The following is a 15394-nucleotide window of genomic DNA, read 5'->3' as shown; positions in this document are numbered from 1 at the left end:
CCAAAAACTAAAGGAAAAAGGAAAGGAAAAGCTCTGCTTATTTAAAAAAAAAATACTTTGATAAATAACTATATGTCATAATGTCATATTAATTAATTAATTCCATTTACTTTAATAATAAAACTTTTTAAAACATTTTTAAAAGACAGTCTAATAAAGATAAAGGTAAATTTAAAGATCCTTTAGGTTCTAAAAAGACATTTGTACAAGTGCAAGAGTGAAATACTTATCCTTGATAAGTTACATATTCTTGTACTATTTTTTCTTTTCATTTTGCTTTAGGTTGGATAATATAAAAGCAGCCAAGGAGAACATCAGGATTTTATATTCAATATTATATATATTCACACCTTTGCCTTGACTTCACTGCAGTCCTGCAGTGCGAATTAAACGAATTTAATAGTAAAAATACAAATACTGTTTTAGTAATCTTTCAATGAATGAGGTCATAAAAGCTGAATGTAAAATAATTATAAAAGATTTTGAAAATGCTGTTTAAAATAGTTTAAGACGGAGTTTAGCATAACATCTCAGATTTGCCACAGCAGAGTAAACGGCAGCATCACTTTTGTTGCTTTCTGTTTCACAAAAGGTTCTTTGTGGCGAAAGAAGGTTCTTCAGATTATAAAAAGGTAAGAAAGAGATGGTTCTTTAAAGAACCTTTGACTGAATGGTTCTTTGTGGAACCAAAAATGGTTCTTCTATGGCATCGCTTGAAGAACCTTTTGAAGCACCGTTATTTTTAAGAGTGTACCAAGAAAACAATCTGTTTCATAAAATGAGACCAGATGTTGATGACTCATCCTCACATACTCATAAATAAATAAACAGCACCTTTCAGCAATGCAGTGTACTGGGTGTGAACAGGATGATTATTCAGCTATTATGATCTCCACAGCAGTAGCAGTTACACACACTCACCATATGTTTTCACATACAGGTTAACAAACACTGTACTGTATATCCTGCAGAACTAATGTCTGTTCTTCCCATTCTCTCTCACACACACTCCTATTATTTTCACACTTGCACTTAAAGCGTCATACACTGTTATTTTCCATGTAATGACAGACAAATAACTATGTTCTCTGTGCAGTTTTAGTATGTGCTAAGAGTTTCCAATCAAGCGGCTGTCACCACAGACATTTGTAGTTACTGCACCAGTCATCTACAAAACAAGTCCTTGAGATAATGGATTGACAATGTGGCCATCGGTGAAGTGCAAAACTGAAATACTTGACTCTATGTGACCATGTGATTACAAGCTGCTGTATACTTTGAATTGACTTTGAGAACATGAACATGACTTTGCAATTTCCTATCTGTGTGAATGATAATACCTTCATCAGATGCTTGTTCACCCATTTTGTGAAGGTCTTTTTCTGTACTCGATCCCGTTCATCTGTAGAACACAAAAAGACACAATTTTTAGTTAAATTAAGTCAAATCTGAGAGACACACTGGAAACCAGTGAACGTTATACAACATACTAATGGAAACTTCTGAACAGACCTATAGTTATCTTCTTAGATAATAGCGCTCTATGTGGTTTTTATAGTGCACTTTTCTAAAGGCTTTAGAGAAGCAAAGGCTTAGAGGAATTAGCATACGTTTTTCATCATATTTGCTTGTGATCAAAATATTTGCATGTGATCTTTTTTCTTTTAACTAATACTTTTATACTTTTATTCACCAAGGTTGCTTTAAATAAGACTTTTACATTTTTTTAAATCATGTTTTTATCAAAAATATGAAATTTGCAGCTGCTTTCAACATTGATAATAATAAGAAATGTTTATTTAGCAGCAAATCAGCATATTATAATTATTTCTGAAGGACCATGTGACTCTGAAGACCGGAGTAATGACTGCTGAAAATTCAGCTCTGCATCACAGGAATAAATATATTATAAAATATATTAGTATAAAAAGCAGTTCTTTTAAATGTTAATAATATTTTACAATATTACTGCTTTTACTGTATTTGTTATTAAATCAAGGCAGCCTTGGTGAGCCCTTCAAATGCATTAAAAATATCGTACCAACCCCAAGCTTTTAATTAACTGTGTATGTTATGAAGCAGAATTCAATTTTAAAATTAAAAATAGTCTTCTCAATGGTATTTATCATGACCCACAATTGTGCACAGTGATTGGGTGGGCCCATATTATTAACATGCTGTGCATATCTTAGAGATACCACAGTTTAAATTAGTGGTCTATATCTGATCATCTGAGCACTTAGAAAACATTCCACTGGTGAACTGACTGGTTGACTTTTGCTTTTTCACTGTAGTTAACTGACTTAATTTGAAAGTTTTTCAGTTCTTTTGTGCATCCATTTTCTTCACTTGAGTTCAGTTATTTGCAGGTCTTAGTGACTAAACCAGAGATTCCATACTGACAAAAAAAGAAAGATGATCTTCTGGAAAAAAAACAAAACATGACTGACTCTTTTGCTGGCACAGTTTTACTATTGCATTTGATCCTCAATTTGTTTAGAAGCTTTCAAATGTTCCACATGTACCTTCATCTTGAATTACCATCATCAATGTCATCAAACATTTATGTGGAAACTCGCTTAAAGGCGTGCTAAAGAGTGTTCCAGAAGTACCACCACCCGAACCTAGTGGGTTTCACAATGATCTTGTAAAATGCTTCATGACTAATAGAAGTCATTTAGTATAAATGCCACTATCAGGTCCCATTCTGACTTTGTGATGATGACTCACTTGAGCTAGCATGAAAGAGAATACATGAGAATTCAAGTGGAGCTGTAGTTAAAGGACACTTGGAGAAGAACACAGGAAGCACATCAGCTCCTCATCACAAGATGAACCACTAAGGCTGATGAGATTTTTGATGACCAGCAAACATAACAAATCTCAAACTTGTGATAAGGCCTGCAAAGTTCCGTTTTCATCACCTTTTCATCAAAACATTGAGATAAGAGGCAGGAGAGCTAGCTGTAACAAAACAACTGCAGGGAACTGGATGCATGTTGTTGTTCTGTCTTTCAGTTGCCATGGCAGCCACGCCAGCTGGCATCATCACATCACTTCCTGTTTCTTAAACCTCATGCTGTCACGAAAACCAATTCCTGTGAAAGGATAGTGACTCATTGTATGAAGTCCTTTACGAAACAACAAACATTTATCAAGTCAGCTAAAAACTGGGTAATCTTATATTGCAGTTTTACATAGCAAACAGCATAAAACGCATAAGCACACTTATCATTTTGATAACACAAAATTCAGACGCATGTGGAGACATGAAACGACAAGATTGAGCATTTGTTGGTCTCTTTAAGTCAGTGGTTCTCAAACCTGTCCTGGAGTACCCCCAGCCCTGCACATTTTGTATGTCTCCCTCATCTATCACACCTGATTCAACTCATCAGCTCATTAGTGGAGACTGCAAGACCTGAAGTGGGTGTGTCAGATATAGGGAGACATACAAAATGTGCAGTGCTGGGGGTACTTCATGGAGAGGTTTGAGAACCACTGCTTTAAGTCAAACTAATGATTTCTATCAGAAAGCTGATCTCAGAACAGCTCTAAGACTACCTGAATGGTTGCACAGGTCAAAGGCCGGATAAAAGGGGCACTTAAAATTCCAAGCTAAATATCAACAGACCTGTAGAGCCTCATAATGAAAAGGTAACGCCTATCAGTATATCTTGGGCCACCATAAAAGCCTAGCGGATGTTCCATGCCACAGAACCAACGGTTTTCATTGTCTGACAAAGAGAAACACAAGATCTGAGAGAAGGCGCATTCCTCTGCACAGCAGCTTGAATTTGACACTCGTAAAACTGAACGCGTAGCTTGAGGGAATGTGCATGAAGTAATGTGTCAGTGTAAATTATAGTTAAAAATCTAGAACATTTACAATGTTTGAGCTGTGCTGTACCCAAACCATGACTTATTTTCCAATATGCCATGCGTGTGCACACAGGACCACAACCCAGATTTGGGATCCGCCTTTGCAATGGCCCCTCCCTTTGAAGCCTCAAAACTTCCAGTTGACATATTACACTCCTTATTATTGGTTGGAAAGATTACAAGTTCATTTCATCTGTCCAGAGAGGGTCAATTATGATGCAGAATGATAACTTGACTGCATAACTGATTGCATAACATAACAAAAGAAGACTCAAATATGTGCCAAAAATATATAATAATAAAGCAACATAAATGTAAAAAAATCTAAAAGTCAAAAATGACACATTAATAATGCATATTTTACATCATACTAAAGAACTTATCAAGAAATATTGTAGAAAGATTAAATAGGAAATCAAAAATAGATTTAATGTCTAATAGCTAATATTAAGTATTCAAACTGAGAATTTCCGCTGTACCTTTTCTTTCATCCATGGCCCTCAGCATCCCCTGGTAATGACCTTCATCTGTGAAGACAACGTCACTGCCGACACTGTCAGTGGAGTACGTTCTGTAACCTTGATATACAGCCATTCCTGTACTTCTGTTCTTGCTGCAAAACCACAGTTGTACACTTTTTACCGATCTGTTTAAACCACCTGAACCGTTTCTTTTCACCCGTTCTGCCGTTTCAGAAAGCAAAAGAGAAGATCCATGCAGGCAAGTGGGTGTGTTCCAAGCTAGCTCTTTTCGCCCTCCCTTTTCTTCCCCTCCAGTTCTGTTCCCCTCTCTGACTACCTCTTCCTTCTTTTTTCACACTTCTTAATAAATACCTGTCTTTATAGGCTATAAATTCAAAGGCAGCTCTCATTTTGAAGGGGGTTCTCTAATTTTATGGTTGGAAACAGTGTGAAAACGCGCACACACACACACAAAAAAACACACATTGTGGCAGACCACATGTTGACGGTGTACGTGAACAATGAAAAAGTCAGTAAAAAATGAAAACCACAACAGAAAATCTCATATTATTTATTGTTCTTTTTAAAATATCAGTATTACTTCTACTCAGAAGCACAAACGCCACACATTTCTTGCATACTTTGAAAATGGTTAACTGTTACCGCAACTCACATCTGCAAATACCTTATAACAAGGGAAGCAGCTGCCCTGGGAATGTGACCACCGAAAATAAGTCTGAACACGGCACAAACCACACTAACAGTAACACGTGTCCTAAGTAATTAATCTGTCCACACTGAAAGCAAAATGTCACCACAAAGTGACCAAATTGCCGCCAATCAGATCATATTTGAGGTTAAATATACAGAATTTTTAACCAATAACATTGCATTATGGGCAGAGCTACTCTGTGTGACAGAGTAGGAATAGAACCCTACCAACTTTTTGACTTTGCCACGGTCGTGTGGCTGGTTAGGACGAAGACTTTACATAGAATGAGCAACTTGTTTTACTGTACAAGCTAATTTGGTAGCATGCAACGGAAATGAGTCACCATCTAAAGCACCAGGGGAAAATATCAAAACGAGGATCTGTTTCCATCTAGGTATTCCATCTGTTTGGGGTGGGAGAAGGGATTTGGTGTTCCACCAACCGGGAAATCCCACTCATAAGGGAAAATGTGACCAATTTCAGGAGTCACACAGAAAGGCTCTTGTAGTCTCAAGTAGGAGGTTCAGATTTTCAATGTCAGGAGTTGCTGCTGTTCTTTGATTGATGTAGACATACACAACAAAGACATTATTTCATGAAGTTCTGCCAAAGTCACCCTAGACAGACAAAAATGCAGCTGAACACAAGAGAACCCCTGTGCATGTGTGCTTGCAGTAAATGCATCTCTCTCTGTCTCTCTTGCCCCAAACAACAGACCCTTTTATCAGATGCACAAAATGACAAGCAAGTGAATAATAGTCTCTTTGAAGAGACAATGCATCTCTCTCTGTCTCTCTTGCCCCAAACAACAGACCCTTTTATCAGATGCACAAAATGACAAGCGAGATGTGAATAATAGTCTCTTTGAAGAGACGTGTGTGCACGTGAATATTGGAGACCACTGGAAGGAGTGAGAGGAGTCATAGTATTCCTGAGTGCACAGGTGTGACTGGAGCTCCCTAACCTCAGAGACAATCCATCTCTCTCTATCTATCTTGGAAAGGATGGCAAGCGGATCGCAGGTAGGAATGGAGGATTCTTTGCATTGCAGCTCGGGGCCGCAGCCTGTTTGGGCTTGAGCTGGAAGACCTGCTGCTGTCACATATCTGCCTTGGAGCAATGCTGATTGGAGACAGCGCTAGCAAGAGCCACTAGCAGTGTTTTATTCTGTTTACAGCCGCGCAATGAAAATCAGTTGAGAAAAAATACGAAATGCAACATATTGCAAAGACTATAAATAACACCAGTTCACGAGTTCACACTTACATATAATAAACAGAGTAAAGGTTATGCGTATTTGGCGTGCTGTCCGGGAAGAGGGCTCCGAGCTCGGTAATTCCTCCCGAACCCAGGGTACTCCCAATGTCCGGGGAGAGGGGTCTGAGCTCGGCATTTAGCCCGGAACCAGAGCGCTCCCCCTGAGTGCCCCCCCCCGTGCTGGGGTAGGAACGGGCCGATGGTGAGGAGTCGGGGTGGTGGAGGGATGCTGGGATACTGTAGAAAGAATGAAGGTAAGATGGCTTGGGCTATTTTTAGAAGTTCGAGCTGATAGGACAGATGGTGTAATTGCTGATGATGAATTGGCCGAGTTAATTATCTGAACGTGCTCCTCCCGAACTTTGTTAATAAACCCCCCCGTGCTGGGGTAGGAACGGGCCGATGGTGAGGAGTCGGGGTGGTGGAGGGATGCTGGAATACTGTAGAAAGAATGAAGGTAAGATGGCTTGGGCTATTTTTAGAAGTTCTCTCTCGAGCTGATAGGACAGATGGTGTAATTGCTGATGATGAATTGGCCGAGTTAATTATCTGAACGTGCTCCTCCCGAACTTTGTTAATAAAACATCACATCTGCACACAGGAACAAACAATGAGATCCACGCAGTCTGATTAAAATCTTAAGAGTCAGATCTTTTAATGAATCATTCACAAACTTCCAAGTTATCTGCCCGATTCATTTTGATGAATGAACTCACTGTATTGTCAGAGGTTTTTACTAAACTGACATTTGACTCACTGAACTGAATCTCAAGTTGTCATCATTTTTCTTGTGTTCCACTTGAAATAAACCAAAAATTATTACTGTATATTTAAGTTTTGTGAGAATTAGAATTGTATCAGTGTAATGAATATATGAAAATGTAGTTAGAGATCAATAAAATGCAAGATACATATTTATAATACAATTACTTAAACTTAAAACCGTAAAATATTTTACCTTGCCTTACATGGCCTTTATACATTAGATAACTACTAAACATTCAGGAAACCTTTTGACCTTTTAACCTTTTTTAATAAAAGTATTTTAGAGCCATTTGAAAGGAATCTGTCCTCGGATTAATTCTTTAGTCCTTATGTAAATCAGACAATATCTCAGGAGTAAGAAAGTAAGAAACATGTATGAACAGGTACCAAATGTATTTGACTTCAGGCATCATAAGTTAAGTACTAAGAGCACTATAACAAAACACAGACCAGATACTCATTTAATCCTTCATACAAACACACCAATCACACAAGGCAAATCCTTCAGCTTATGTGTTTGCTGTGAAGACGTAAAGAGGAAAAGGGCACAGAGTGCAAAATTTTGATGGTTTTACAAACGGTGCCAGATTCTGCAGACATTGAAATTTGACTTTCTCTGAAGTGTCCTTAGGGCAAACAGTACAATGATTACTTAAGCTATTCATTCATTTCTATCCTAAATCTCTGAGTAAATACAACTCTAATAAATGGGAAAAAATATATATACTTTTTCAATTAATTAAAATGTGGTAATCTGCTTGAATATTTGATCACAACTTAATTTTGTTGTGTGCAATTGGAAGTTTTTCATTGGGCCATAACCTATTACCATTATGCACCAGATAAAATCCCGATCTGCAACATGTAAACAAAAAGATAAAATAAAATGTAATTTTAATTAAATTAATAATACAAACAAAAATGATGGTATTAGTAATACTGCTAATTACATTTATAATTACATAAATTGTATAAAATTATATATATCATATATATATTCAAATGGGATTGATTTGTTAGTTCTTTTTTGTGCATCTACATGTCTTCTTTGTTAAAAAAAAAACTTTCTCTAATAAACAATTCATAACAGTTCAAAGGCAATTAGTTTAGCTAAAAAAGCATGCAGAGATGTGATGTGACTGATGGGGCAGAGGGAGCTCTGAAATCTTCCGTAGCCCCAAACTGTCAATCTCACATTCCTGCACTGCACACACCTACTATGAACATACGTTCAGGCAGTAATTCATCCTACATCAGGCACATAACACCGCTGCTCCTTACAATGACTTACAATAGCTCTTAAGACAGGTTCACACCAACGACCACTCCTCCAACAGCCAGTCAGACTTGTGAGAACATGTACTAGATCATTCTTAAACAAGGCCGAAACACCAGCAAAAGATGATCTGTTCCGCCTTCCCTCATATACTCACATTCACTCAAGCATTCACACTTACGTGAAAGACCCTGATTTATGATGTAGAAATAGAGTCTGGAAAACTATAAAACTATTTCAATTTTAGATGGAAACAGAATACTTGTGAATTTTTTCCCCCAAATAATTGATTTATGATGTAGAAATAGAGTCTGGAAAACTATAAAACTATTTAGATTTTAGATGGAAACAGAATACTTGTGAATTTTTTCCCCCAAATAATTTTATTGGATGGACTTAAGAGAAGGGTGAGGAAAAAAAAAAAAATACAATTTGCATTGCTTTGGTTACTGGAACAGCATGAAAAGAGATACTTTAGGAAAAAGGTTTGTGAAGCCTAACTAAATGTCTCCCTCTTGTGGTCACCATTCCAGTTGGATAGAGCAAAAAGAATGAAACCGCTTTATCACTTAATTAAGGACAAGGACCATCATTCATAAATCATTTCTGCGCATATATGTTTGTACACTGATGTTCCTCACAGCTGGCAGCCATGTCTAAACGTTTTCAGGCAGTCACTTAGTTTCTGTGGAAAATGAAAGCTGACTAGTTACTGAGGCAACAGACCCAAACATACAGAAGCTGTGAGTTAGAAACAACCCGCCAGTATTTTTAGAGTCATTGCGGTTTTGGTCCAGTGAGGCGCACTTTTCCAAAGGGAGGAGATGCTGAGATGCAATTTTTCCTCTAACAATACGCACATATGTTTATAGTTAGTGAAACAGCTCTATATACTTGTGTGTATTATATAAAGACATAAACAAGTCGTAATTTGTATTTATAATTTTTAATTATTTAAATTATGTATATAAACATATGTAGATGTGCATGTGTATTAATATTATATATTATCTTATCTTCATTTATACAACATAATACAAGTCAATTATATACACACACATAGGCTACACATTTTATCTAATGAGAATATCAGATAAGCGTTGTAAGGAAGAAATCGGAAACTATTTCATCAAATAACAATTATATATAAACATAGACCTATATCTACAATATCCTTTTTTCAACTACACCTATTTGGCGAAAAGTGACAAATTGACTTGAATTCAACCTATGGATAGTTAGTAAATGGAAAAAATACAGTAAATTACATTTTTAGCATTAATGTATTAATTTAAAATATGTTTATATAAAAAAAATATGTTCAAGCATATATTTTATGCTCTTTAAATAAATAAATATGTTAGTTAGTTCTGGACCTCTGACTGGCTGAGCTCAGAGTAACATACTAGTAGTAGGCTATATTACTACTACTATTTAAAATAGTTGTTTCGTCTCGCTCCAGATGGGTTTCTCTCACATGCGAAAAGTGAAAAAATGGAGTGGCTCTGGAGTGCAGTGATTGCAGAACGCGCACATATGAAACACTATTTGCTTGTGTGATGCCGCTGTAATATTCAATAGGCTATATATTCGGAGACACAATGATACTATTAATAATTATAAAAGGAAATGTTAGAAGGAACGTTTAAAGTTGTTATGTAAATGTTTTAAACTGCAGGACACTCCTGTTATGAAATGTTATCAGTGTTGGGGAAAGTTACTTTTAAAAGTAATGCATTACAGTATTGCGTTACTCCCTAACAAAGTAACTAATTGCGTTACTTAGCTATTTTTTATGGAAAGTAACATGTTGCATTACTTTTGCGTTACTTTTTCTCATCTGAGCTGGCCTCACTTGTTTGTTTTTAATTAAAAAAAGTTATATTTTTAGCAAATGCCAAAACCCTTTTACACCAAAAGTGGAAAAGTAACTCAGATATTTTCTTGTAAATTAAAAAGTAATGCGTTACTTTACTAGGTACTAGAAAAAAGTAATCTGATTACGTAACTCGTGTTACTTGTAATGCGTTACCCACAACACTGAATGTTATATCAACTAGCCTACCCTGACACTGTTTTCACAATGAATATCATCAAACTATAAATAAATCAACTTTAAAGACACACATGACGGGACATATGAATGTTTATACAATTGGTACAAAACAGGTTAACTCTACAACACCCCTCTCCCTCCCCCCTTAACTAAATAAGACGCGCGCGCTCACACAGAGTTATCGCCCCCTCAATCGAACTCCTCCTATTCGCCTGAATCACACACGGCAAAAATCGGTGCCTCCGCGCATCAGCACCTACCTGCGCAGCACATCCGGCTGTATAAATGCGGTCCGACTTCACCGCAGCTCATCTCGTGAATGTAGTTCCCGCGTCCGTAAATCACATCCAGCCTGAATATAGCGAGACACGGCGCAGCTGCCGCGGACATGTCACCAGCGCCAGCCATGATGTTTGCCGAGGAAAAACTATTGCGCTCCCTCTGCGGTTGAGTTTAGTTCCCCAAACTCTGTATCAGCCTCACACGTTTGGATTCATTTGTTTTGGGACTGAAAAACGAATGGGCGTCTCACTGGGACAGCAGTGAAAGCTTTACCTCAATAACTAGCCCAACCCATCGCAATGTGTTTGAAGCTGCGCTCACTCTGCTGCTCGAGCTGCGGGACAGACTCTTCTCCCGGACTGCCATTGAAACGTGATTCCTCCCTTATGGGCTATTAGCCATGTTACTGATTACGACAAAGATGTTTTTCTTTTTTTATTCTAAAACATTTTGAATTTATACGTCTTTTCTCAGATATACACGTTTGGATTCATTTGTTTTGGGACTGAAAAACGAATGGGCGTCTCACTGGGACAGCAGTGAAAGCTTTACCTCAATAACTAGCCCAACCCATCGCAATGTGTTTGAAGCTGCGCTCACTCTGCTGCTCGAGCTGCGGGACAGACTCTTCTCCCGGACTGCCATTGAAACGTGATTCCTCCCTTATGGGCTATTAGCCATGTTACTGATTAAGACAAAGATGTTTTTCTTTTTTCTTTTTTTATTCTAAAACATTTTGAATTTATACGTCTTTTCTCAGATATTGCTTAACGCATTCTGAAGCCATGTGAAAGGAGAAAAAGATTGTTTAGCTAATTAGAAACACATTAAAGCAGTTTCACCTCCACAAGTAGTTGGGAGGCTAAACTCCTATAAAGATTATCACAAAATAGATTGTTTTCATTTTTGGACGTCGAACTGCCACTGTTAACAAATTATTTTATTGGTTTTAACCTATAAACTCTGTCATGATCTTCAAACATCGTTTCCGTAACCACAAATGTAAGTAAGCTAACTTTGCCAACTTGCACAGAAGCGGTAACCATAGCAACAGTACGCCTCTCGGGCGATTTTTGGTCAGACTGGAAAGCAACAAATTGTCACTTTGTTACAGAATTATAGTTTGCAAATATAATCACAAATTTTATAGTGTTTTGTTTTAAAAGTTTTAAAATAGTTGACAGTTAGATATAGTTTGATTATAGGTGTAGGTGATGATTCTAGGGGCCCCTGCATACCATAGCTACGGCCCTGGCTAGAGGCACTAAAAGACAATTTTGGTAGCGTGAAAAGAACCTCACAGCTCCCATAAATACTGATGGAAAGACCCTCCTGAAGGTCATTGTGAAATTCCAATGGTTAGGCAACAAGTGTCAATTAATTTGATCATAAATCATGTTTAAAAAGCAAAGTGCTGTACAGCAGACACAAAAACAGCAATAAAAATATGAGAAACATTGCATAATGAAAAAAATAAGACAATAACAATGGGTAATATTCAGAAGAACTTCAACTAATGCTGCTATTACTGTTTTTTGTTTAGTAAAGATTTTCAAACCGAAATGTGTTTTAGCTACGGGAAGTAGTGTGGTTTTGATGTGCAAGACTTTGTTGCAGTGCAGGTAATTCAATATTTGAATAGGTATGCAAACAAAGGCAGTGTCAGGTGGGACATGTTGAGCTGGCAATGCGGTTGTGAGATGACCTCATGTTCAATAGAAAGATGAATTCAGATCTACACTTCCAACTCACAGCATTCACAATGCATTTTTATTCTTCATGAGGGCTCACAAAAGAACTATCTCACCTTAGGGAATTTCTTCTTTCCCAGCCTCTGGCATCCTCACTGGAGATACTATTGTCTTTAAATCTACTTATTGTGAAGAGCTACTGGTATACAAATACTTGACTTTAAAAGCCAATGAGAATGAACGATGTAATTTATGCATATAATGAATCCACATAAATGGGGTGGGTAACAAAACAGACTTTGACTCAAACCAAAAGCCTTCAGAATCACAAAGACGACAGTAAATATTGTGATGTTTGTGACTCATTCAACATAGGAACTTCATTTGAAGGAATTCTTCATAGTTGACTCATTTAGAAAACCTGACTCACTCGCTCTGTACCACATTACATCTGCAACACAGGAAATATGAGCTTCTGTGGTCTTGTGTACGAAAAGCTCCACTTTTACATCAAGAATTCGCACAGCAATATAGTACAGCCTTACAGAGAAAAATACATTATGCTCAGTTTTTATATCCCATAGACTTGTTATTCCACCTAAAAAAAATTAAAAAGTGGAATACACGACTACACGCTAAATCTTTAATCTGTCTCGCATTGGGATGGATATGCAACATAAGGTAGGCATTGATAAGCCAAAAAAACTTCAAAAAGTGTTCAAAAAAGGAAACCCATTTCATACCGATCTATTTAAGCTATATGAAAGTCAATACAGTTCCTGGATGCTTTTCTAACTGCTTCATGCCGGCTGTTTGACTGCAAACAAAATATGTTGCTTATCTTCAGAAGAACTTATCTAATCATCAGAGTTCATGGGTAACTGAGCAATATGTGTCGCATTGAAAGATATTTGTTTTGATATTTGTGAAGATAAGGGAAATATTATATATAATAACTAAATATATTAGCTGGGTGTGGTCAATGGGAACACTACACTGGGGATCATGAAAAGGTCAACTCCCTCCCAAAGGCTTACTTGCTACAAAAAAGAAGCACTGCATTTATAATAAAATAAGCCTGCACGATCTCTACCTTATGACCAGGTCTATCAAATGTACAAAAGTAATTCCACAATATGGGACACTCTTGCCTACTTTAAATTTTAAAATCACCCCTTCAAATTATGTTTCAGCCATGTTAAACCAATTATCTAATGTCCTGGAATAATAGTTAATTAACTTTTAAATACAATTTTATACATAACTTTTCCTTTTTTTTATTGTTAAGAGAAAGATTTAACTTTCACTATAATTTGTGCAAAGTTTTAAAATCATGGCCAATTTTTTAACTTTTGCAAAAAAAGATGAGCACTTTTTCATTGAAAAAAAGTCTAAATATATTTGTTTAAATGAAAGTCATTAAAGAAAACAGAAAAATTATTCAAAATGATATTAACTGGACAAGTATTATTATCTAGCTAAGGATATGCGCTGTGATATTTGCTCAGGGATCATTTGAGCACACATCTAATGGCTGACGTGTTTGAAAGCCCAGAGTCAAGATCTTCATGCAACTCACTGGTATGGCTCGGGTGTTTTGGTCGTATCCAGGATACACACATCCACTCAAAGAAAGTAAAACTGTGGTGGCACCATGTGCACTGCAGAGGAAGAGTGTTCTTAATTTAAACTGGCTATGGTGAATTCATAATATAACCTTCCTTAAACTTGCCACAACCGGCTGACATTCAAAGGCAACCTTACACAGCTACCATTTACTATGGTCGATGCCCTATATGCACTGCAACAGAACGACCTTCAGAGATGAAAGAGACCACATGCAACCTAGTTTCAACTGGCACGCGAATGAGTCTCTTAAAACTGACACAACCTTTTGTGTAATCCTTATCACCTGCTTCTGAAGTGAAGAGCAACCGCTGGCACAGTCACCACAGTTCACCTCATACAACCCCAAGTCACTACACCCAGAAAAGGGAAAGTGCATAATGGGGTTTATAGCTTGAACGTACACATCCATTTGAAAAATTTGAAACTGGTAAGATTTTGTGATGTTTGCGAAGTCTCTAAAGGATGAATTTATTTGATTAACAAGTAAAAACACTAATATTGTGAAATATTATTACAATTTAAAATAGCAGTTTTGTATTTTAATATATTTTAAAATGTAATTTATTCCTGTGATGGCAAAGCTACATTTTCAGCAGTCATTACTCCAATCTTCAGTGTAAAAGGATCCTTCAGAAATATTTATAATATGCAGATTTGGCGCTAAAGTTTATCGCTTATAATTGATGTTGAAAACAGTTGTGCTGCTTAATATTTCTGTGGAACTGACTTTTTTTTAGGATTCTTTGATGAATAGAAAGTTTAAATGAACAGCATTTATTTCAAATATAAATTTTTTTTAACATTATGCATATCTTTACTGTCACTTTTGATTAATTAATACTTCCTTGCTGAATAAAATTATTCATTTCTATCCCCAAACTTTTGAACAGTAGTATAAAATACTACAAAAAATAGCTACAGTAATATATCTATTATGGACAGAGAAACAACTCATAAGATCATGTATTTTAAAGGGGTCATATGATGCTGCTAATAAGAACATTATTTTGTGTATTTGGTGTAATGAAATCTGTTTATGCGGTTTAAGGTTCAAAAAACACATTATTTTCCACATACTGTACATTATTGTTTCTCCTCTATGCCCCGCCTTTCTGAAACACATAGATTTTTACAAAGCTCATTGGTCTGAAAAAGCGAGGTGTGCTGTGATTGGCCAGCTATCCAGTGCGTTGTGATTGGCCGAATACCTTGCGTGTGTGACGGAAATGTTACGCCCCTTACCACATTATGATGCCCTGTCAGGCCGGAGCGATGATTCAAAAACATGAAAACCCATTATAAACGAGGCATTCGTTGCATCCAGTGGGGACATAATTATGGATTATAATGACTTATACTGTCTTTTTACGCGTTGCGTTGCAT

General features: G+C 36.7%; 1 protein-coding gene across 1 annotated transcript in view; it reads right to left on the bottom strand.

The window, feature by feature from the left end:
- LOC107656577 (plectin-like) overlaps positions 1 to 15394 on the bottom strand; it is a 99154-nt gene that overhangs the window by 30246 nt on the left and 53514 nt on the right. The window contains exon 5 of the mRNA XM_016444469.1: positions 1341 to 1402. Within this exon, the coding sequence (XP_016299955.1) occupies positions 1341 to 1402 (62 nt within the window). The remainder of the gene's footprint in view (positions 1 to 1340; positions 1403 to 15394) is intronic.

This window comes from Sinocyclocheilus anshuiensis, unplaced genomic scaffold, assembly GCF_001515605.1.
Source record: "Sinocyclocheilus anshuiensis isolate Anshui unplaced genomic scaffold, SAMN03320099.WGS_v1.1 scaffold1393, whole genome shotgun sequence".
Taxonomy (NCBI): Eukaryota; Metazoa; Chordata; class Actinopteri; order Cypriniformes; family Cyprinidae; genus Sinocyclocheilus; species Sinocyclocheilus anshuiensis.
Note: the sequence above shows the minus strand (reverse complement) of the source record. Positions and strands in the feature narration are given on the sequence as shown.